The sequence below is a fragment of the Diospyros lotus genome, chromosome 1 (genome assembly GCF_014633365.1).
Source record: "Diospyros lotus cultivar Yz01 chromosome 1, ASM1463336v1, whole genome shotgun sequence".
In the NCBI taxonomy this organism is placed as follows: domain Eukaryota; kingdom Viridiplantae; phylum Streptophyta; class Magnoliopsida; order Ericales; family Ebenaceae; genus Diospyros; species Diospyros lotus.
In genome coordinates, this window is record NC_068338.1 from 14,903,922 (window position 1) to 14,930,347 (window position 26,426).

General features: G+C 37.8%; 1 protein-coding gene across 2 annotated transcripts in view; it reads left to right on the top strand.

Moving 5' to 3' along the window:
• The window catches only part of LOC127790420 (uncharacterized), a 131,863-nt gene that overhangs the window by 42,399 nt on the left and 63,038 nt on the right, over nt 1-26,426 (top strand). For both annotated transcript variants that reach the window (XM_052319941.1, XM_052319947.1), the window contains 4 exons: nt 86-138; nt 7,247-7,280; nt 7,527-7,599; nt 24,831-24,943. In XM_052319941.1, coding sequence (XP_052175901.1) covers nt 86-138; nt 7,247-7,280; nt 7,527-7,599; nt 24,831-24,943 — 273 coding nt within the window. The remainder of the gene's footprint in view (nt 1-85; nt 139-7,246; nt 7,281-7,526; nt 7,600-24,830; nt 24,944-26,426) is intronic.

Genomic DNA, 26,426 nt, shown 5'->3' on the forward strand with positions numbered 1-26,426 from the left:
AAGCCCAGGTTGTACTTGTACTTAGCTGATTTAAATATATCTGAGTTGTCAATATCTTGGAATATCTTGTTCTTTTTGGGTGCAGATGAGTTGGTTTGCTAATGTTGCATACATGGACGCCCCAGCACCATTTAGAAAGTTAGTCTTCTCTCTATCTTTATTTCTTCTTTGTTGGATTTTTGTTACATTGCTTGTTTTACTCTGTTATTTTGTGTGCTCATCAAATACAAAATGTAATAAGTAAAAGGCAAAGACAGAGAAAACGAGTCTCTTGTATTTCCTTTTCACTCCTCATGTCTAATTGCCCAAGTGCAATATGGTGAAGACCCCACTAGCTTCCATGTGGTTCTATGTAAGACATTCTTGTCTACCCTGGATATCATTGATTTGATAGGAAAAAAAGTTATTCTTCGAACTGATGAGATAGAAAATACTGAGATTAACTCTCAAGGCTTAGAGGTGTGTAAATGCATCTTGAAGATAGTTGAAGCCCATTCCACAAGCAAATGGAAGAAACAATAACAACAATATCTCTGGGATTCAACTGAGACTCACACTGAGTGTGTACATTCAAGAGATTTTCTTTTCTGTACTTGAACCAATGTAATAACCTCTGATTGATTGTCTTGAAGTTGCAAAGAAAGACAAAGATGGTGTAAGAAAGTAGAAGGCTTAGAGGGTGTTTGGCGTACGGTTTTTTAAGAGAGCTTTTAAGCCTTTCTACTTAAAAGCTATGTAAAGCTTTAAAGCTGGTTAGCGTTTAAGTTGATAATGTGTTTGGATAAATGTTCTTTAAGATGTCATTTATATAGTTATGTGTTAGGTTTGAAAAAGTTGATAAGCTATAAAAACTTAACAAAAAGACTAAAATGGACATGTTGTAGAATAATTAGTGTTATTAAAGGCACGCCTAGGCGCAAGGCGCACGCTGGGCGTCTGAAAGCCTTCCAGGCGGGCACAAACCAAAAGGTGCCTTGGGCAAAGGCGCGCACGCCTTGGGCTTTTTAGTTGTTTTTCAAGCTTTTTATTTCACTGTTTGTTACTTTATTTAATTTTTTATTGTTTAGAGTTTAAATTTGTTGCTTCAACTACAAATTTGACAATAAGTAAAAAGACTACTACTTCAAATGCTCCAATTGAATTTGAACTAGATGAAGATGGATAGGGAGAATTGAACAAATTCAAGGCATGCAATAACAAAATGCAACATTAAGTCACCAAAACAAAGAAAGATGCAAATTCAAGTCTAGTATATTACCTACCAAAAAAATGTATGAAATTATCATCACACTTCTAAACCATAGAAATCATCCAACAAGAGGAGTAGATGATGTGGAAGAAGATATTAGAGATGATGCTTCTAATGATGAAAATATAAAAATGTTTGGTTTTTAGAGTGTTTTTTTTTATATTATTAGAAGTTAGGACTTATTTTATACCTTTTTCTTCAACTAGGACATATATTTTTATTTTATTTTATTTTTATTAACTTGCGCATAGTTCTACTAGGCTCGCGCCTCACCTTGCGCCTCAGGCTCCAAGACCCTTGTGCGCCTTAATGCACCTTGGGCTTTTAATAACACTGAGAATAATACAAATTGGTGTTGTTAAAGGCGCGCCTAGGCGCAAGGCCCCTCAAGGCGCAGCCATCTCGCCTTGCTATGTCGAGGCGAGGTGAGATCCAGCCAGGCACACATCCATCAGGCACACATGCCCAGTTGAAAAATCAGCATGTTTTATTTTTTAAACATTTATGTTAAAATTTAAAGAGAGAAAATAATAAAATATAATATTGAAAAGTCAACAAAACTCAAAAATATGATGCTCCAGCTCATCTGATTTCTAAAAGGCTAAGAGACTACACCTCCAAGGCTCCAAAACTCTCTTACGCAGCACTCTTTTCTCTCACGCAACACAGCAATTGCAACTCCTCAAGTTCTTCTCTAGTTCTCCAATTCTGATTGAGGTGCTTCTGCTTTTCTAGGCCAAGGTAACATATCAACAATCCCTGCTTCTTCTTCGTCTTACGTTGCTAGCAGCTGCTAGCCTGCTTCTTCTTCGGCAATCCTTGTTGCTTCTTATTATGCGGCTGCTTCTTAATCTTACGTTGCTGCTATCCTTCTTGTTCTTTTTACATGGTTGCTTCTTACGTTGCTGCTATCCTCTTGCTCATTTTTCTTCTTCTCCTGCTATCCTTCTTCTTTTTCTTCTTCCGTTGATGCTAAAATTCTTCTTCTTACGCTGCTGCTACTGCTAGCCTGCTTCTTTTTCTTCTTCTTCTTGTCTTCCTCTGCTTCTTCTTCTTCTTTCTTACGCTGCTGCTACTTCTACTTATTCTTCTTACACTACTGCTACTGCTAGCCTGCTTCTTTTTCTTCTTCTTCTCTTCCTTTGCTTCTTCTTCATCTTTCTTATGCTGCTGCTGCTACTTCTTCTTCTTCTTTAGTTTTTTTTTTTTAATTTTTATTTGTTGATGCCTGCTGCTGCTTCTTCTTTCTCGTTTTTCTTTTAACATTTTTTTGGCATAATTTAGCCTTAGTCTTTACAAATTTTCAAGTATACTCATATAGAACTGCAACATTTAGAAATAGAATAGAAGTTTTAATCCTTAATTGGATTTAATTTGCTGAAATTTACTGGTATGTCATGAAGTTATTTTTATATTGTGATTTATTTAATATATGTTGAATTCTTGAATTTTTTGATAACGTAAATGTTGATATGTGATTAGGATCTATTTTATGACTTATTATTCAATTAAGAAGTATATTTTTCTTTCTTCTCAGTCAGCATGCGCCTTGCACCGCCTCGCCTTGCGCCTCAGGCTCCAAGACCCTTTGCGCCTTAGTGCGCATTGGGCTTTTAACAACACTGATACAAATAAAATTCATAACAATACTTATTTTTAATAAAAATAAATTATAAATTGATGTCCAATTAATAAAATTGTTCTAATTACATGTTGATAAATTATATACAATTATTAAAAAATATATTAATACCATTATTAAAAATATATGGATTTGCTGGAAGTTGGATGCGAGAGGTAGAAGTCACGATGGAGGAGTTGGAGGCAGGAGGTGGCGGTGGTGATGGAGCAGCGGGTGGCGATGGCAATGGAGGAGCTGGCAGGTGACGGCAATGGGGTTGGAGGCAGGAGGCGGTGATAGCGACGGCGACGGAGGAGCTGGAGGCGGTGATCGTGATGGTGATGGGGCAGGAGGCGGTGACGGCGACGACATAGGAGTTGGAGGGAGGGGCAACGAAAGAGAGATGAAGAAGAGGGATAAGGTTGAAAATATGATAGTTGTTGGAGGGTAAAATTGTAAAATTCTTGGTCAACTAAATAAGGTATGAATAACATTTTGAGAAAAGCTGGGGGGGGGGGGGGGGGGGGAACTTTTCTAAAATGCTATCAAATAGCGTTTAAGCTCGGCAACGTTTAAGTTCGGCAACGTTTAAGCTCTTTAAGTTTTAACAAACGTGTAACTAAATAAGCTATACAACATTTAATTTTCATTGATAGCTTACAAGTGGTCAAACTGCTAAGCCAAACACCCTTTTATTATTGGGCTTGGATGCCCTGGGGAGACGATTGAGGTCCCCTTCTATAGGTGTTGTCAACAATAATATAAAAGCCGAAGGTCTCCTTGAAATTAATACAAGATACATGAATTTAAATAATGTTAAAGAAGAATGTATTTGATGCACTGAGAACTGAAAAGACATTGTTGACTAAATTCATGTTAGAAAATTGAGTATATGAATTTATTTTATTTCAGGAAAATACTATGAAATTGAACTGTCTGGAAATTGAAAAGCCATCCTTTTGAAACCCATTCCAACAATCCCTCACTTGTTTCAAATTCATAAAGCTGTTGAGATAATCAGTACAGTTGCATGCTTCAATGATGGTGTCTTTATGCTTTGGAACCATCTCCTAGTGCCAGCATACAAATTCATTTGGATTTCTGTGAATTAAATCTCGAACTAAAATCACAGAATTAATTAGAAGTACTGCACACACATTTTTTTGTATCAGAGATGAAATATTAGAGCTTGTCATGTCCTGGCTCTGTGCCTGTAATCCAATCAAGTGAGCTGCTTAGGGATTAAGCATGTCCAAATCCCGTTCAAAGTGGCACCACTTCCATACTCAGGTCTTGAATCCATCAAGAGTGATCTTGCACATCCCAACTGATCCATCTTATGGATTCATTAAGAGAATCTAATCTCATCGTCTCCTTTGCAAGATTTAATCAACGAATTTGTCAAGAGTGTTTTTGCTCAGTCCAACCAAGTTCGGTCTATATATTCATTAAGAGAATAAAATCTCAACCTTCATAAATTGCAAAATAGATGCGTGTAATACAACAATAATTTAAGCAGTGAACATGTTTCAGAACAACCACATCTTTACTTGTTTGTCCCATTGAACCTAAGATAAAATCATTAGGCTGGATTACCTCAAGTACAACTCATTTCATTACAGGCTTTAATCCATTCCCCTGCCATTGCTTTTAGGATATGAGCCCATGATAACCTGCTATGTTGGTTGGCTGGTGGGATGATTAGACCTGCCAATTTCTGAATCCATGTGATAGCATTCAACTGGTTTTCTTATTAGAGCAACAATCTATACTAAGAATTTCGTTGTCAAATAATTTTCTTTATTTAAGAAAGTATATTTAAAGTGTTGGTTTACCATTTAACCGAAAGGAAACGCCAACACTTGGTGGTTCATGCAAGAGTTTTAGCTGGTTTTCACAACTTTTTCAAAAACAACATAAAATAGGCAGCGGAAGAAAACAAGATCACCTTGCAAGATCTGGTATCTAACAACCATATGCAATAAAAATCGAACCATCCATAAGGTGTTTAGAAAGTATACCTTATTGGATGATCCCGTAGATGCTGTGAATGCAAAAACGCAGCCAAGGCAGCTCCAGTCCTCACCAAATGCTCCCAAAGGTAGCTCCTGAATAGTCACCAACTACTTTGAATGAAAAACTGGATGACTAGTCCGTCCCTTACTTGCACAAGAGCCCTAGTCAGTCCATGCTCCAAGCAGTGGAAGAATCCTACAAGAAACTTATGTGTTAGCCAAGCTTCTTGCAGGTGATGTGGCTGTAAATGGGTTCAAGACAAATAAGAATCCAATTCCAAACAGTCTCACTATTAGAATGGAATTGCTACAATAGCAAATAGCAACAAGGAGCAATGGGGAACAAGTAGAGGAAGGGTATCTAGAGAGAATGAAGGAGAAGAAGTGAACTGCCGAGAGAGAAAAATGGCAATGGCAAAAGCTTCTTAACTTCTTTCTCTTCCAATAAATACCAAAACCCTAAACCCTTACATATCCTCCAAATTGGACAAACCAAGTAGGAGAGAGAAGGAAAAAGCAAGAGAGAGGGAAAAGCATGGCATTTGCATGTCGTCCTTCTCTTCGTCCTCTCCAAACATGCAGTTGCCCAAAACCGTTACAAAAAACGACAAGAGAACATTCCCTAATGCGACCCTCGCTGTAAGAAACGGTTGACCGGTTTCAAGGAAACAGTTGATCGGTTTATTCCAAATCAACAAGAATTGGTTGACTGATTTTGAGCCGGTCAACTAGTTCGGGGTGATGCACTAAGGCCCAGTTGACCACTTATATTCCCTCATGTCAACTTTCTGTAAATTGCATCTAGATCCGCTATTAACTCTTAATGATCTTTCCATTATCTCATAATGAAATTGAAGCCTTGTTAACTCTTAATGGCATGCTTGTTAGCTCCTAACAATTGCTTCGATTAATTAAAATCTTTCCGTTAACTCTTAACGGTGTCATCATTAACTCTTAATGATGATCAATAATTAATTACAACATTACATCACTAATCAACCACTACACTCGGATATGCGTGTAACCTTCTAGGTTTACCACCGAGTAGCAATCATGACACATCAAACAACTTTGACGTTGATCAAACACTTTGATCTACAACGAGAATCTTTCCATCTATTCGATGTACCTTGAGAGGTCCTGAGTGACAACTAGCATTATATCAAGACGATCCTATTAATAATGAAGTCATACTTAAAGTGAGCCTATTAGAGCTTTCAATTCCTGTGTACTATAATCCCTCCACTGACTAACATCCCGATCAAGTGAGAGTCATGGACTGACCAAACTCATAGAACTCGATAGCTATGCCAAGATCTAGCATGGTGTGATTGAGATGACACTTCAGAACTCTTTTTGATATTGGAAACTCCTTTCCGATCAGGTGCACCTTGGCCAGGGGTTTAAGCAATCACAAACAACTACTGATCACATAAGATATTTGCCTTACGTCGGTGGTTAATGGATCTTATTAGCAATCACCTGCTTCCATATGTTATTGTACAGAGACCACATAGTGCACATTCCCACTGTAATATACGGGCGGTTCTGCACAACGACAAATCTCTGACACCAACATACAAGAACTGTGTTGCTTTCGGTCTAAGGACTAGTGACACAATTGAAGCCAGTGACAGGTCATTAATCCTCTCAGTCATGTGATCTGTTACTTGCGTCACATTTAACAGATGTTCAACTAATATCTACTCACATGTCTATTATATCCATCTCATGGATTATGGCATGTGACTTATCATCCTTTATCATTAGTATCTCACACTAATAAAACGTAGTAGCCTATGTGCCAATCCGTAATCGATTAATCATATTCTCCTTTTGAGAAATCTAAGGATAGGGAATCACTTTAAGAAATCCTAAATTTAAGGGTCTTTGTCACATATTCTTAACACTTGAGAATAAGACCTTTATTAGGAAATCTAGGGACTCGTTCGTATATTAATTGGAGAGATATGAATGAAGATATGATCTTAAAATATGAAAATGTATTTTATAAAGTTTGTAAGATGTACATCATTAGTCCCAATTCACGCTTGCTAGACGTTATATAAATCTAGCATTAGGGCACTAACTCTACATTAACTAGTTCATACAACCATATAATGCCTTTGGATCTCCAACAAGACCTTTTTGTGTGTGCTCCTTTCCATCTTGTAATTGATTCTTATGTTAGAAGACTGGTTATTTCCATACACTGAATTAGTTTGCTAGATCAAAGGTGTTTTGCTTTTCTCCTCCTTTTTGATGGTATGCATATTGCTATGCCATCCCATGTTTTTTCTCCTGTTATGCAGAATGATGCTTTTGCCATGCTTCTTATCTTGTTTGTTATTGTTTTTTTAGGCAGGGTGTTGCTGCACTCCAATTTGACACCAAGGTGAATGCTGCATTTCTAGTTCTAAACCATGCCAATTGAAGGGTTTTTATTTATTTATTTATTTTATTTTTACTAAAGTCCATTCTTCATTTTTTTGGAGTTACAATATGTTTTCCCACTTAATGTTGTTCCTTTCTTTCTCATTTTTGCTTCCTTTTGTAGTCCTAGATACCAGGGAATTTGCTTCATGTCTGCAGTTTCCTTCAAATTTATTTTCTCAGGTTCCTTTTTTTTTTTTTTAATCAGGGTATATACTTGGCATCAGTGACGAAGGAAGGGTGCTTAACAGTACATGACTTTGAAACTCTTTATTCCCAGGGTATAAATTGTTGCTAGTAAATTGCTATGATGTAGCTTGCTGGTCTGTTATTTTTCATACAGTTAAATGTTGGTCTGTTAATGCATTTGGCATCTTTATAAATCTTTTAAGGGTGGTGCTATCTTTATGTGTTTGGTATTAAGAATTGTAACAGTTAATTGACAATTTCCAAATTTTAACGTATCTGTGTTACTATGTGAGCAAATCTTTGATACTTATGAAGGTTTCTTGCATTTAAGAGACCCAAATGTCCTGGAGAGGAAAAAAAATGTGATAAAAGAATCCATTTTGTTCTTGTTGCTTCATAAAACAGGCCACTGAAATATAACCTTGTGTGAACTCATTATAGATCTCTACATATGGAGCAAGTTTTGAGTTAGTACATACAAACAAGTGTGGAAAGGGAACTATATCATAACAGAGAATTATCCAATAAAAATATAAAGAAAGAAGTAAGGCTTATAGGGTTGAGCAGCCCCTGCGCCGGGGGGTGGGGGTGGGGGGGGGGGGGGGGGGGAATGTCTGAAAGTGGTTATATGGTGGATGGTGGTTGCCTCTTTATCCGGTTGCCTTTACCTTGGATTCTGTTGGATATTAGGGTTCTCTTTCTGAGCATGTACAACTGTTGTGCAAATGTTTTTCTAAACAAGATTGAGAAAATATAATTCTCTATTTCTTAGAATTATACAATGATTTCCCTTTTCTCTTTATAGAGGAAGAGAATAATACAAAAGAAAAATAACAAAAAAAGGAAATAAGAATATACACAGAATATATATAGAATCTAAGATATACAAAAAATATTCTATATTCAAAAAATACTTCTATTTCTATACTTCCCCTCAAGCTGGCTTGAAGATATCTTCCATGGCAAGCTTGCTCACAAGTTTCTCAAACTGAGTTCTATGTACTCCTTTTGTAAGAATGTCAGTCACTTGGTCAACTGTTGGAATGTAGGGCATACAAATTACTCCATTATCAATTTTTTCCTTAATAAAGTGTTTATCCACCTCTACATGCTTTGTTTTGTCATGGAGAACTGGATTATGAGCAATAGAGATTGCGGTTTTATTATCACAGTGAACTTTAGCTGGAAGGGAAGTGGAGACCCTCAAGTCTGATAGAAGCCTCTTTATCCACATGACCTCACAAATACCATGGGCAACTGCACGAAATTCGGCTTCAACACTGCTTCTGGCCACCACATTTTGTTTCTTACTCCTCTAAGTAACAAGATTGCCTCCCACAAAAGTGCAATACCCTGATGTAGATCTTCAGTCAGTTATACTGCCTGCCCAGTCCGCATCTGTATAAGGCTCTACATAAAGATGTCCACGTTTTCTAAAAAGTAGACATTTCCTAGGGGTTCCCTTTAGGTACCGCAGAATTCTATAGGTAGCTTCAAAATGTTGTGAACCAGGTGAGTGCATAAATTGACTTACAACACTTACAACAAAGGCTACGTCTGGTCAAGTATGGGATAAATAGATAAGTCTACCCACAAGTCTTTGATATTTCTCCCTTTCTACCACATTCTTGGCCTCGACAGGTTGAAGTTTTAAGTTGGGTTCAATGGGAGTTTCAGCAACCTTACACCCAAGCATTCCTGTTTCATTGAGTAAATCCAGAATATACTTACGTTGGTTGACAAAGATCCCCTTCTTAGATCTTGCAAATTCCATCCCAAGAAAGTACTTTAGAGGACCCAAGTCCTTGATCTCAAACTCGTGAGCTAATCTCCTCTTAAGCTCTTCAATCTCTCCCTTATCATCACCAGTCATTATTATATCATCCACATAGACAATTAAGATTGTTTTCTTACCGTTGTTGGCGTGCTTGAAGAATAGTGTGTGGTTTGCTTGGCTCTGAATGTAACCATAGCTTTTCACCGCCTTTTCAAATCTTTCAAACCACGCTCTCGGAGACTGTTTTAGACCATACAATGATTTTTTTAAACGACATACCTTGTTTGTATCGAGGCTCTTTTCAAATCTTGGTGGAAGATCCATAAACACTTCTTCTAAATCACCATTTAGGAAGGCATTATTTACATCAAATTGGTGGAGTGGCCAATCAAGATTCACTGCAAGGGAGAGGAGAACTCGAATGGAGTTTATTTTAGCTACTGAAGCAAATGTTTCTTGATAGTCGATGCCGTATGTTTGGGTGAAACCCTTAGCAACCAACCTTGCTTTGTATCTTTCAATGCTCCCATCTGCCTTACATTTTATAGTAAATACCCACTTACAACTTACTGTTGTTTTGCCTTTTGGTTTGTTCACAATCTCCCAAGTTCCATTCTTTCTAAGAGCACTCATTTCCTCCTGGACTGTTAACTTCCAATTTGGGTCACCAAGGGCATCCTGAATTGTTTTTGGGACATACAAGTTAGAAATATTTGAAAGAAAGACCTTATGATGATTGGACAATTTTTGGTATGACAAGTATTTAGCAATTGGGTGTTTGGTACAAGATCTCACTCCTTTCCTAGTAGCAATAGGGACATCAAGATCAGACAAGTCAAATGAAGAATAATCTGGAGGAGTGAGTTTAGAGTTACCAGAAGAAGAACTATCGGAAAGCCTATCATTCGAAGATGTCGATTGTTCAATTGTTAGAGGAATATTCGGATTGATAGTATTCTTCAGGGTTTGTCTTCTAGTATAAAACTGAAGCTCCGGTTTTGGAATATTTTGATCCGTTTGTGGTAATTCTCCCCCTGGTTCCAATCCTATCACGCTAGGCACCTGTGAACCAGACACACCCTATTCTACAATATTTGGAATATTTATGTCCTTGAGTTGTTTATCAGAGTGGAGATGAGCACCAATCATGGTAGGACAAGGATCATATAGTTTTAAGTAATTATCCTTCTCAACATTAGAATTCAAAAAATTATCTCCTTTCTCAATATGCTCCCCCTGAAGATGATTTTTGGGAAAGTAGGGTTGAGTTTCGAGGAAAGACACATCCATACTAATATAAGTTTTTTTGGTAATATGATTAAAGCATTTGTACCCTTTTTTATTTGGTGCATAGCTCAGAAAGACACATTTTTCAACTGTGGGATTCAATTTGGAACGAAATATTTGAGGAACATAAACAAAGCAAGTGCATCCAAAAACTTTTAAGGGTAACTCAGAATATATACGACAGAGAGGGAAGAGTTGTTTTAAAGAGTGTAAGGGGGTTTGAAACTGTAGAACACGAGTGGGCATACGATTGATGAGATATGAAGTGGTTAAAATTGCATCACCCCAGAGGTATTTAGGGACATTCATAGAAAACATGATGGCCCTGGCAACCTCAAGTAGATGTCGATTTTTCTGTTCAGCAATACCATTTTGTTGGAGAGTTTCACGGCAAGTGGATTGATGTAAAATTCCTTTTTCTTTTAAAAAACCCCCCAAAGATTCATTAAAATATTCAGTGCCATTATCAGATCAAAGAATACAAATTTTTGTGTTAAATTGAGCTTTAATCAGATGGAAAAAATCCTTGAAAATTCTAGGCACATCTGATTTCTTTGCAAGTAAGTAAACCCAACAAACTCAAGTATGATCATCAATAAAAGTAACAAACCACTTTTTGCCAGACAAGGTGGAGACCTTAGAAGGGCCCCAAACATCACTATGTATCAAATAGAATGGTTTTGAAGGACAATAGGGTTTTGGAAGAAATTTAACACGATGATCTTTGGATAAATGGAAACTCTCGCATTGAAACATAGAAAGATCCACTCCTTTAAACAATGTAGGAAATAAATATTTCAAGTAAGGAAAACTAGGATGGCCTAGTCTAAGATGCCATTGCATTATTTGATTAGAAACAGAAGTAGAACTAATACCACTCAACCCGTGAGCTTTTTTATTACGTAAGACATCCCCATCCAAATAGAAGAGTCCGTTTATTTCTCTAGCATTGCCAATCGTCTTCCCCGAGTTTTGGGCCTAAAAAATGCAATAGGAATAAAAAAAGATAACACGACAGTTAGAGTCTTTGGAGAGTTTACTAACAGATAGAAGATTGCAGGTAAGTTTAGGAACATGGAGTACTGATTGAAGATCAATATTATCAGTGAGTTTAATAAGACCTTTACCTGCAAGAGGTGAAAGACTACCATCGGCTATTCTTATTTTTTTCACTACTAGAATAAGGAATATACGAGTTGAATAGATGCGATAAACCAATCATATGATCAGATGCTACTGAATCAATGATCCATGGAACAGATTGAAAAGAGCTAGCGAGGGCAAATGAATTTCTACCTGAAAAGGCCAATGAACAATTGGGTGTACCAGGGGACAGATTAGGCTTTAGCAGTCACAGAATTTGATCAAGTTGCTCTTTGTTGAATGGTCCTGCATCAGCTTCATGGGCAATAGGTTGAGATCGCTTTGATCTTGGCTTCCAATTGGCTGGCTTGCCATGAAGCACCCAACAGGTCTCCTGAGTATGGCGTGGTTTATTGCAATGATCACACCAAACATGAGACTTTTCTTCCGCCTTTCGTTGACCCGCAATATGCCGTCCACCAGCATTAGCATCAGCAGTAATGAGTGCCATATTTTCAGATAGCCCACTTTCACCACTCTTTTTCTTGCCTAACATAACCAGTCTTCGACTTTCTTCACGCCGAACTTCAGAAAAAGCTTCACTAAGAGACGGGAGTGGATTTCTACCGACAATCCTCCCGCGGACTTCATCATACTCAACATTGAGTCCAGCAAGAAACTTAAAGACTCGATTAGCATCGATCATTTTTTGATAATATTTGCAATCTTCTGTGTTCTTCCACTCATATGTATTAAAGAGATCCATGTCCTGCCAAATGCGCTTTAAAGAATTATAATATATGGTGACAGTATCACTACCTTGTCGAATCTCACCAAGTTTCAAGTTGAAATCGGAATACATGGCAGTGACTTTATCCCATAGTTCTTTTGCTGTTGAGAAGCACATATAGTTTGAACTTATCTCTTCCTCCATGGAGTTAACAAGCCACGTCATCACCATTGAATTCTCGGCATCCCATATGTCATACAGTGGGTCTTTACTGTCTGGCGCGGATGTGGCGCCAGTCAAATAGCCAATCTTTCCTCGACCTCGAATGTACATACGAACAGATTGCGACCAATGCAGGAAATTGGTACCATTGAGATGAATAGTCGTAATCTGTACCGGATGTGAGTCGGAGGAGTTTCGGGGAGCTCGAAACTGATCTTGAGAAGAGTGGGATTGCTGGGTCGGAGTGATTGAAGATGCAGATTCATTCATCGTGGCTGAAAAAAAACGAATTAGGGCAGTAGAAGCAAGGTAGAGCAGTAGCCGGATTTGCACACAGTGACCAGATCTGGACCCACTAGCAGTTACCCACGGATCTGGGCGCTTGAATCTGGGTACCAAGGTGCCCCATCTGAACAATATAAATCAGATCATATCTAGGCAAAGAAGACCAGCGACCAAGGGCGGATTTGATGAGCGAACTGGGGCGGGTCGGACACGTGGCTCTGATGCGCGAACTGAGGTAGCACGAACGCGATCAAGGACAGCGGATAGGAGGGGCTCCAGTGTGCGATGCTGAGGCGGCAACAAATACAGCGATAGATGCGACGGACAGTAGCCGATCTTTGCGAGAGGCTAGGAGGCAGTGGCCGTTCTAGAGGTTTGAACCCACTGGAAAATGACGACGACTGTAGAGGCGGCGGCGACGGTCGGGATGGCTGGATCTCAGAGGCAGAGGTCGGTGTATGGGCGACGACAGTCTGAGGATGCAGCAGTGAGGTGGCCGGTGAAAGGGAGGCGGCAATGCTAGGTTATAGCAGAGAAATAGGAGAAATTATGGTTTCACAATTGAATGGCTGTGATTTAATCCTAATTCTTGCTCTGATACCATCTAAACAAGATTGAGAAAATATAATTCTCTATTTCTTAGAATTATACAATGATTTCCCTTTTCTCTTTATAGATGAAGAGAATAATATAAAAGGAAAATAACAAAAAAAGAAAATAGGAATATACACAGAATATATATAGAATCTAAGATATACAAAGAATATTCTACAACAACAATAACAACATATCCAGCCTTTATCCCACTATGTGGGATCGGCTACATGAATTCTAGACTTCCATATATTTCTATCTTTTGTCATATCTTCATTGAGATCCATACACTTCATATCAAACTTTAATGTCTCCCTCAAAGTCTTCTTAGGTCTGCCTCTACCTCTTTTTTTGATTAATTGTTCCATTTCATCAATTCTCCTCACAAGAGCGTCTCTTGGTCTCCTTCTCACACGACCAAACTATCTTAGTCTAGTCTCTCTCATCTTCTCCTCTATTGGCACTACTCCTATCTTATTACGAATAACTTCATTTCTAATTTTATATTTTCTTGTATGGCCGCACATCCATCTTAACATCCTCATCTCCGCTACACTCGTCTGTTGCTCATGTTGGTATTTGACTGCCCTAACATTCTGAGCCGTACAACAAAACTGGTCTTATAGCTGTCCTATAGAATTTTCCTTTCAATTTTAATGGGATTTTACCATCAAATAACACCCTCGATGCATTTCTCCATTTTAGCCAACCTACCTTAATTCTATGTGTGACATCCTCGTGAATTTCTCCATCTTCTTGAATCACTAATCCCAAATATCGAAAATGGTCTTTTCTTTGTAAGATTTGGTCTTCCAATTTTATTATAACATCCTCCACTCTTGCATTCTTACTAAATTTACATTCCATATATTCTGTTTTCTTTCTGCTTAATTTAAATCCCTGAAATTCTAAATTGTTTCTCCAGAACTCAAGCTTAGTGTTCACTCGTTCTTTTGTTTCATTCACCAACACTATGTCGTCTGCAAATAGCATATACCATGGCACCTTTGTCTGAATATTTTTAGTGAGTTCATCCATTACTAAAGCAAATAAGTATGGACTTAGTGCAGAACCTTGATGCAATCCTATTGTAATTTTAAACGGTTCAGTATCCCCTCCGCATGTTCTGACCCTTGTCTCTGCACCATGATACATGTCCTTAAGGGCTTGTATATAGGCTATTCGGACTCCTTTCTTCTCTTAAACCCTCCATAATACTTCTCTAGGGACCCTATCATAGGCCTTTTCTAGATTTATAAACATCATATGTAGGTCCTTCTGATGATCCCAATACCTTTCCATTAGGCGCCTCAGTAGATATATAGCTTCCATTGTTGACCTACCGGGCATGAAACCAAACTGATTTTCTGAGACCTCTGTTTCTTTTCTGAGCCTCTGCTGTATTACTCTCTCCCAGAGTTTCATGGTATGGCTCATTAACTTAATTCCTCTATAATTTTCACAGTTTTGAACATCTCCTTTGTTCTTATATATAGGGACTAAAGTACTCTTCCTCCACTCATCTGACATCCTTTTTGATTTAAGAATCGCGTTAAATAATTTCGTTAGCTAGGAGATACCCTCTTCTCCCATGCATTTCCATGCTTCTGTTGGTATATTATCCGGTCCCACTGCCTTATGATTTTTCATCTTTTTTAATACTTGCTTTATTTCATTTGGACTTATGCGTCGATAAAATGTATAGCTCACCTTCCCTTCGGAGTTACTAAGATGTCCCAACCTAACTCTTGTGTCGCCATCATCATTGAATAATTTTGTGAAATACTCCTTCCATCTCTCCTTAATCGCTCCCTCATTCACTAATACATTTTGATTTTCATCTTTTATGCATTTCACTTGATTTAAATCCCTTGTTTTTCTTTCTCTTGCTTTAGCTAATTTATATATATCCCTTTCTCCATCTTTTATATCAAGTCGTTTATATAGATTCTCGTATGCTTTTGACCTTGCTTCACTAACAGCTTTTTTTGCTGCCTTTTTTGATTCTTTATAATTTTTTGATTTTCTTCATTGTTGCACTGATTACAGCCTTATAGCAATTTTTCTTATTTTTAATTTTCAATTGCACTTCTTCATTCCACCACCAAAACTCCTTAAGATTAGGGGCTCTACCATTTGTCTCTCCAAGCACTACCTTTGTTGTGTTTCTCAGGGCATTAGCCATTTCTCTCCACATTTAGTTTGTTTGTCCTCCATTCCATTCTCTTCTACCCCTTAATTTTTCTTTGAAGATTAGTTGTTTCTTCCCTTTTAAATCCCACCACCTGATTCTTGGATTTTGTCTTCTGTGATTTTTTCTCTTCCAATTTCTTACTTGGACGTCAAGTACTAGAAGTTTATGTTGAGTAGTCAAACACTCTCCCGGTATCACCTTACAATCCCTACAACATACCCGGTGCTCTTGTCTCATGAGGAAGTAATTTATTTGGGTGCTTGATGTGACATTTTTATATGTGATTAAGTGTTCGTTTCGTTTTTTGAACATAGTATTGGTTATGATGAGCACATATGCCATTGCAAAATCTAGAATAGACTTACCCTCATTATTAATTTCCCCGAATCCATACCCTCCATGTACGTCTCTATAGCCGTTTTCATCTCTACCCACGTGACCATTTAAGTCATCTCCTATAATCACTCTCTCTCCTCTTGGTATCATTTGTATGAGTCCCTCTAGGTCCTCCCAAAATTTTGCTTTTATCTCTTCATCTAACCCCGCTTGTGGTGCATATGTACTAAAGATATTCATAGTCATTCTTCCTAGAATAACCTTCATCATAATAATCCTATCCCCTATTCTTTTTACATCCACTACCTCATCTACTAAGCTTTTATCCATAATGATCCCCACTCCATTTTTTGCTCGATCATTTCCTGTGTACCATATTTTATATCTATTTTTTGACAAAGTTTTTGTTTTGGATCTGACTAAGTTTTATGTTGGCTGTCAGCTACCTAACACAACCCTCCTCCTTTATCCGGGTTCGGGACCGACAGTGGATAACATCCCCAGGCGGAGTTCAAAAAATATTCTATATTCAAAAAATACTACACCGGTGGCGGCAGTCTGAGGTTGCAGCAGTGAGGTGGCCGGTGAACGGGAGGCGGCAGTGCTAGGTTATAGCAGAGAAATATGAGAAATTAGGGTTTCACAGTTGAACGACTGTGATTTAATCCTAATTCCTACTTTGATACCATTTAAACAAGATTGAGAAAATATAATTCTTTATTTCTTAGAATTATACAATGATTTTCCTTTTCTCTTTATAGAGGAGGAGAATAATACAAAAGGAAAATAACAAAAAAAAGAAATAGGAATATACACAGAATATATTTAGAATCTAAGATATACAAAGAATATTCTATATTCAAAAAATACTTCTATTTTTACAATTTTCAATCAAAATTTTGCTCAAATTGGAGTCTGAATTTTAACTCCCTTTTTGTATAAAAAGGAGAAAGGAAGCAGTATTCCCATATATTTTATTGATACGAATAAAAAATATTTATATAAGAGTTTTCTAAGAATTCTCCAAAGAATTCTCTTAGATTTTAGAGATTACATTCTTATTTTATAGGACTAGATTACAACAAAGAAAAATACAAATAAACCTAATTAGTGTTCTAAAAAGCGCTAGGCGCTAGTCGGGCGCCAGGCTGGGGCCTAGCGCCTAGGGCGCGTAGGTGGGGCCTAGAAAATTGCTATTTTTTTTATTTTTTAAATTTTGTAATGTAATTTGATGTTATTTTCAATTAAATCAAAGTTGAAAAGCATTAATAATGCAACATAAACCAATAATAAAAACATCAATATACTATAAGCAAGCAGCAGATTTTTTGCAAATATTATAGAATATATATAATTAATAATAAAAATTAAATATAAATATAATAATTATATACAAATAGAAAAGAAAATGAAATAAAATAAAAAATAAAAAACATAAAAAAGAAACCAGAAACGCAGCAAACGCACAACCCACAGAGAGAGAGGGAGAGAGAGAGAGAGAGGGGTTACGAGTCGACGGAGATGGAGCTCGCCGCGGTGGAGATGGAGCTCGACGGCGAGGACGGGGGTGGGGGTGGGGGCGGGGGCGGGGGCGGGGGCGGGGGCGACGATGCTGAGGCAACGAGGACGAGGAGGACGCGACAGATAAGAGGCGGTGACGATGAAGCTTGGCGGCGAGGATGGAGTTGGATGCAGCAACGGCGATGAGCTATTGGCGGTCCGATGAAGCTTGGCGGCGTTGAGGCAGCAACGTTGAGGTGAGAAGAGAGTGAAGAGGGGGAGACGTTAACAGGTTCGATTTATGATTTAGCAAAAAAGCCCTAAAAAGCCCTAGGCGCGCTAGTCGACTAGGCGTCACCTGGGCGCCCAAGCTGGACGTTTACTCGGGCCGGCGCCTAAGAGGCCCGACTAGGGCAATTTCGGGGCGGCCAGCAGCCGCCTATCGGCTAGGCGACGCCTAGGCGGGCACCTAGCCCGATTTTTAAAACACTGAACCTAATCAAGAAAGAAATAAGATAAAGATAAAGTACAAGATAAGATAAAGTACAAGATGGATAGAATACAAGATAAATAAATAGCATATATTTTATCAATCCCCCTCAAGTTGGGGAATGGATATCAACCATCCCTAGCTTGCACACCAAGTCTTCAAACCGTTTAGGAGGTAGCCCTTTGGTCAAACAATCAGCCAGCTGTTCTTCCGAAGACACATATGGAATGAAAATCAATCCGGCTTCCAATTTTTCCTTAATAAAATGTTTATCTATCTCCACATGTTTGGTACGATCATGCTGCACAGGATTATGTGCTATACTTATAGCTGACTTATTATCACAACTAAATTTGATTTGCCTGTGGCTAAAAATCCTCAAATCTTCCAAAATAATTCGCAACCACAACAACTCACATAGGCCCATTGCTAGTGCTCGAAATTCGGCTTCAACACTTGATCGCGCTACTACCCCTTGCTTTTTACTCCTCCAAGAAACCAAATTTCCGCTTAAGAAGACACAATAACCTGTGGTAGAGCATCTATCAACCAAAGACCTTCCATAGTCTGCATCAGTGTATCCTGTGATATCCAAATCTGTCCCAACTTTAAATAAGAGTGTATCCTGTGATATCCAAATCTGTCCCAGCTTTAAATAAGATTCCTTTACCTAGAGTTGTCTTTAAATAGCACATAATTCGTCGTACAGCTTGCATATGATTTTCTGTAGGACAATGCATGAACTAACTAACCAAACTTATTGTGAAGGCAATATCTGGTCTAGTGTGACATAAGTATATTAGTTTGCCGACCAATCGTTGATACCTCCCTTTATCCACTGGTTGACCTTGATCACATAGTTTAACATTAAATTCCATCGAAGTACTTGCACCTTTGCCACCTAGCAAACCTGTCTCATGCAATAGATCAAGAATATATTTTCTTTGGGATAAGAAGATACTTGCTTTAGAATAAACTACCTCTATACCCAAAAAATACTTCAAAATGTCAAGATCTTTAATTTCAAAAGTTTTGGACAGATTATCCTTAAGTTGTACCTGCTCCTCACAGTCATTTCCACTGCCAATAATATCATCCACATAAACCAAAAAAGCTGTTACCCTTCCCCCGTAAGAATGCTTAATGAAAAGAGTATGATCACCCCTACTTTGAGAATAACTCATATGTCTCATGGCTTTAGAAAAACTATCAAACCAGGCTCGAGGAGATTGTTTAAGGCTATAAAGAGCTTTCCTTAATTTGCATACCTATCCAGACAACCCTTTATCAAAGCCGAGAGGGGGTTCCATGAACACCTCTTCCTTTAAATCTCTATGCAAGAAGGCATTCTTTACATAAATTGGTGCAACTTCCAGCCATAGTGGGCCAGGGCTAATAGGATACGTATGGTTGACATTTTGGCTACTGGAGCAAAAGTTTCTAGGTAATCAATACCATAAGTTTGTGTGTATCCCTTAGCAACTAGCCTTGCCTTATACCTTTCTAGGGACCCATTTACATTATATTTGAGGTTAAGAACCCACCAGTAGCCTACGGGCTTGACTCCTTTTGGCTTAGGGACAATGTCCCATGTCTAATTTTTTTCTAAGGCCCTTATCTCCTCCTGTATTGCTTAAACCCAATTCTGATCTGAGAAAGCCTCATTAACTGTCTTAGGAATAGGAATTGTGTCTAAGGAAGTCAGAAAAGCCTTATGATTTGGAGATAAGCGGTGATAGGACATGTAATTGGCCAAAGGGTGTTGGGTGTAGCTTCTGCTTCCTTTGCGAAGGGCAATTGGCAAATCAAGATCATTAGTAATTGATGCAGGCAGTGAATTAGATGTGGCAGAATTAGGCTGAGAATCAGAGGGACAACAACGTGAGGTTTCATTACTTGGATTAAGAGAGGAAACTGGTGCTGGAAGAGGTTTTGGAATGGGCTGCTGTTGCTGTGTTCTCCTCTTAAATACATAGGGAGATCATTTGAATCGAATTGGAGTGGATGGCAGCTGTTCTTCTGGAGGTTCCAACTAGTTCTATTCATCTGAGGAAGAGTTAGATGGAGCATGAATCTGCAAACCATGAGAGGTTTCCAAAATGGGAAGATCATTATTTATATCAAACTAAGATATATGTGTATCTTGAATATCAGCACTAGGACCAAAGAATGATTGATTTTCAACAAATGTAACATCTTTGGTAACATAAAATTTTTTAGTAGCAAGGTGACGTCACCCTTGTACCCTTTTTTAGTAGGCGAATAACCAAGAAACACACATTTGAGGGCTCGAGGGTTTAGTTTATCCCTATGATGTTTGGATACATGGACAAAAGCAACACAACCAAAGACTCTCAAAGGAAAAGGAGTATGAGAAAACACTGCTGGAAAATAGGAGGATAAGCATTGAATTGGGCTTTCGTGTTTTAGAAGAGTAGAAGGAACTTGGTTAATTAGGTAGGCAGTAGTCAAAATTGCCTCCCCCAAAAAGACTTAGGGACAGAATGATGTAGTAAGAGAGCTCTAGTAACATTGAGCAAATGTCTCATTTTTCTTTCTGCTACACCATTCTGTTGAGGAGTATCAACACATGAAGACTCATGAATTATACCTTCTTGCTGGAAGAAGTTATGCAAGTGATGATTGAAGTAGTCTCTTGCATTATTAGTTCGAAATTTTTTAATTTGAGACCCAAATTGAGTAGACATCATCTTATAAAAAATAGGCAAGATAGAACTAATAGCGGCCTTATTCTTTAAGAGATAAACCCAAGTTGTTCTTGTACAATCATCAATAAAGGTAATAAACCACCTAGCCTCAGAACAATTAGGAATTTTAGATGGTCCCCACACATCCGAATGAATCAAAGTAAATGGAAGAGAGGATAAATTGTTACTCACAAGATATGAAACTCTATGATGTTTAGAAAGTTCACACACATCACAATGAAGATTAGAAATGTCCAAATTTCTAAGCATAGTTGGAAACATAGACTGCATAGTACTAATGGTAGGGTTCCCTAAACGATAATGTTGAAGCCAAAAATCATGAATCGAAACAGCTAGCTGAATAGGAATCGAAGAAGCTGAAACTGGCTGAAAAGAGTAAGTTGAAGGTTTCTCCCCCTTAAGATCAACACTGCATGTCTTTAGAAAATACAACCCATTCCATTCTTCACCAGCTCCAATCTTCTTCCCCGTGTCCAGTGCCTGAAATTCACATTTGTTTGGGAAAAAGACAACACGACAATTTAGATCCTTGGTTAGCTTATGAACAGAAATCAAGTTGCTAGAAAGATTTGGGACATTAAGAACATGCTGCATAGGCAATGAGAAATTGAGATTTACATTACCATGTCCAGCTATAGGAATTGTATTACCATTGGCCACCGTTATCTTTTTGGAGCTACTTAGTGGGGTATAGGAATCAAAGACATTTATATCAAAGGCCATATGATCAGTAGCCCCTAAATCCAGAATCCATAGATTATTCCTAATAGTATGAGGCAATACTAGATTCAGAATTCAAGTAAATACCTGTTTGGGCCATGGAACAAGAACCACCTTGAATAGTCTTTAGGAAGCTTTTAAGCTTGCTGATTTCTTCAGCATTAAGCTGTTCGGTCATGATAGATGAATCGGCTGTAATTGAATTTGTCTTCTCCAATGCAGTCTCTTCCTCTTTGGCAGCTTGATAGGCTTGAACTTGCTATCGGGGTTGAAAATTCTGAAGATTCTTCATCCCTTCTACCTTATTTAGTACCGCTTCTTTTCCATGAAGTCTAAAATAGGTCTCCCTGGTATGCCTGGGTTTCTTACAAAAAGAACACCATAAAGCATCTTTATTTTGAGCTTTAGGATTAAAAACATTCCCATCTTGTTGTGACCTAAACCGAGAAGCATCTTTCTTGTTAGTTGCCATTGCAGATCCCTCAAGAGAAGTCTCATTCAGCATAGCTATTCTCCTATACTCCTCACTACGAACAATAGCAAAGACTTCATTTAAAGAAGGAATTTTGTCTTTCCCTAGGACCTGCACCCTTACTGATCAAAATCAGCATTAAGGCCTGCTAAAAATTCAACTACCCTATCTCTTTCAAATATTACAGTTATGGTGGCTGCATCTTCACTACATTTCATCTTGATATCTTGATAATGATCCAACTCAAGCCAATATCCATTCATTTTATTATAGTGCTCGGTGATAGTTAAAGAACCTTGTTTAGTACCACTTATTTTCATCTTGATATAAAAAATAACCAAGGCATCTTGCACTTTAGAATAAGTACGCTTTGCAGTATCCCAAATCTCCTTAGCCGTAGACAAGGACATGCAATTTTTACTTACCTCAGGGTGCATTGAGCCCCACAGCCAAGACATTATCAAGGAATCCTTTACTTCCCATGTAGCAAAATTAGGGTCTTTAGCATTTGGACTAGGCTCGTTCAGATGGGCCATCTTTCCTCTTCCTTTCAAGAAAGTCTGCACAAGCTTGCCCATTGTAAGTAGTTCCTTCCATCAAGCCTATAAGAATGATGTAACCCTGGAAGGTCACTATTAGACAAACTCCCCATTGGCATGTTAGATGAAGCACCGTTCTTTGTCTCAGAAGTGTTTGTCATGGTGAAGACTCGGGTGGAGCAGAGAAGAAAAATGAGACAGCGGAATTGGCAGTTTGAGACAGCAACGGAAGGAAGAAGCACTCAGCAACGGAAGATTTTGACACCAGGGATGGGCTAGGAAGACGCGAGAGAGCAGATCTGGAGCAGCCGGAGGCGAAAGGGCTGTGGACACTCCTTCATGTGCCGGCGCGTGGAGTCGGAAGCGAACTGATAGCGGCGCATGGGGGCGCATGTGGACTCTGATGGCGATGGTTCTTCGGTGGTCGGCCGATCAGATGACGGCGAACTCAATAGTGGTGGCGGTGCTGGAAGGCAGTGACTGGACAGAGGCGTTTCTACGTGAATAGTGACGTCGATGGTGAACAGTGACGGTGCAATGAAGGCACTTGAAGCTGTGCAATGAAGGCACTAGGGTTTACTATATTAGCCTATTAACGAGGCTCTGATACCATGTAGAAAAAGGAGAAAGGGAAGTGGTATTCCCATATATTTTATTGATACGAATGAAAAATATTTATACAAGAGTTTCCTAAGAATTCTCCAAAGAATTCTCCTAGATTTTAGAGATTACATTCCTATTTTATAGGACTAGATTATAACAAAGAAAAATACAAATAAACCTAATCAAGAAAGAAATAAGATAAAGATAAAGTACAAGATAGATAGAATACAAGATAAATAAGGAGCATATATTTTATCACTTTCCAATTGCATCCTTAACCAGCATCATATGCATCACCTAAAGTAGCATATAATAATCCCTTTTGTGATAAAAAATATCTATCTAGTTTGCCCGAACTTTTTTTTAAACCTGTTTTGATGTTACATAAAAATGACTTTCATTGTCTAACTTTTAACATTTAAGGTCACAAAACATATTGAATTTGGTTTCTTATTGTGTTTTTAGTCATATTAGTATTGGTATTTGGCTCCTTTTCATATTAGCTAAATCAAGTGCAACCTACATTCTAATTCTTTGACAGTTGTTTAGCTAAATTCAAGCTAGCATGATGACTTGGTTGAGATGAACGCTGTTATTGTTATATCATTGTTGTTTGCTGAGCCCTCATGTTTTGACATAGTATAGAAAGAAAACAGCATACTGATTCATTCAGTTTTTCTCAGTTTACAAAATTGATTTATTGGAACCTGGAGCCTAATTGACATAGTACTTCATTATAAAAGTTCTAATAAGTACTCACAGGCTGGAAATAATGGTTATGTACTTTCTGCATTCAAATCTATACAGCGGATAATGAAGTCTAAAGCTAACCTTCTTATATGGTCTTAGGCACTTACAATGGCTTATATTGCTTTCGTTGATGTTAGTTTAAACATTTATCCGAGTGAAAATAAGCTGCAGTGGCACCTCAGGAGCCTCTAGATGGGATCGTGCTCAGTCCATTTATGGTTGTTTGTATATGGATGATAATGTAATTATATTTTACTATTATATTTGAGGATTTGTTTGCTATTGAATTCATGGGGTTGGGCACTCATTAAGAAATTAAAAAATTTGTATACTGGAAAACTAAGCTTTTAAAGAGCATCTTCAGTGTATGAGCCGCCCTGCTTTGTGAGGATTGATGGATGGTCATTATGCAACACCATGACCTTTTAATCACAAAGAAGAAATCTTACTGTTGCTACCTATGCTTGCCCTTGAAAAGCAGAAGTCTATTGATGAATAATTTTACCTCGTCTAGAACAAGTTGTAATTATTACAGGGTATCGCCAGTATGAAGGAAACTGCCCCAATGATGATTTTATCCATACCTAAATATTCTTGGATGATCTCATTGGAAGAGCTAGGGAGAAAATGAAAATTGAAAGGAAATGAAGAGAGAGAACCAAAATTATAGTCTGAACTGAAACTGAATAAACTCTCCTTCTATTCTCTACTTGCTCTATCCTTCGTAATTAGAAGTAATATTCTCCTTAACACTCATTATGGTCATAACTTGAATTACATAACTCATTCTCTTTGTATGTGTGTCATGCTCACAAACAGCTAGTCATGGCATGATCTGCTGCTCTTTTCTTTTCTATTGTTTTTCCTGTTTTTCTTTTTCGAGATGATTATTATGTTTGTTATTATGATGGTGGTGCTATTATTACTTTTATTGTTAATGCTAATAGTAAATGGAGCAACCTCTTTTTGGACTAGGACTTCCATTGATCCTCTTCTTCTGTGATTTGTCCAGTGAACTTTGGGTGTTCGTCTGGGTTGATGGAGGATGAGAAAAAACATTTGCTGCATATTTCTACTTGTCAACAACTCGATGTTGTTAGATGGAATATTGCAAACCAGGATGAGGTCAGTTTCTTATTTTGCTTGTGCTGCTGGCATTCTAAAGCATGATATATATGATTTGTCATTTGTTGGATATGCTTGTTTGGTGGTTCCTGTCAAATTTTCTTACCATGGTCCAGGAGAAATCATTAAGGACTTTCCATTGCTGATGCATGCCTAAAACTTGTATAAATGTGCTTCTCCTTTTGACTTTAATCATTTGTTCATTGTTCCTAGTAAACTCAATCAGTTATCGCTGTTAGAATGATATTTAGCAATTGCTATGAATCAAACAAATGTATATTTCTTAAACTTTAGTGTTTTTCTTGTGTAGTTTCTTTGTTATCTTATTGACAAAAAATTTTGAAATGTTCAATTGTATTTTTTGATAGTAAAAATTAATAATATAAAAGATAAGTTAACAATCTATCTACTAGCTTAACTTTTAGATGAGATATTGGTTAACAATTCAACAGTGTTATTAAGTACATTTGCAGCCTTTGGATCTCTTTTGGATAAGTCAATCAGACAATATTTCTATTTGGTATTTTTGCATTTAAAATTTCAATTTGAGTTTATAGGTCATATCATATTCTCTCCATCTGCGTGTGTGTGGGGGAACAAGACCAAATTGAAAAGTCCTACCATGACTTAAATTTTGCATCATTCATCAACTGTTTGCCAAAGATATATACTTGGAAGAATGAAGAGAAATTGCATTTTTTGTTTTTAAAAGTCTGAATAATGCAGTTACTAGGACATGTACATGTGCTTAGGCTTTTTGCTGCTTCCACAAACCATTTGGTGCTTTTGGCATCTGTATCTAGGGCAGCTAATTATTACTTGTAGATAAGTCATAAGAAGGTCATTGCCTGGATGCATGATGCTAGATTTTATTGCTCTAGGTAATCTGTGTGTACCTAGGGATGTTATTCCCAATCAACTAAAACTCACCATTGTCAAAACCCTAGGGGTATAACTGTAATTGGGAGACATTTACCTTGTATGAACAGTTGGGCTAACTGAAAGGGGTTAGGCGGGTAAAAACTAACTGTACAATAGCTATCTATTTTGGCTGATAGTTAGGTGGTTGCATAGTTGTTGAATTGTGCTAGAGGCTTTATATCTACCTACGGCAGTAAGGAAGGTATCATTGAGAATATTAAGAAGTTCTCTCTCAAACCTCTCTGTGTCCTTTCTCTCATTCTCTCTCTTTATTTTGTTTTCTCCCTCCAATTCTGTTCTTTCTTCTTCAAATTCCTATTCAAACCCTAGGGTCATGACAAGTGGTATCAGAACCAATGGTTCTTGGCTGTGGATCCAATGAATTCTAGTAGTGTTTTCGACGATTTTGGCCACAAAATTCAGTAGTGGACCCATATTGTAGCGGATTTAGTTTGGGGTAGAATTGAACGGGTCGCTGGAGATAATTCAAGAAGTAACAAGTTTCAGTGATTCTGGGGAAATTAATTTCATTAGAGTCAAGGGTTTTTAGCCCATTGGATGG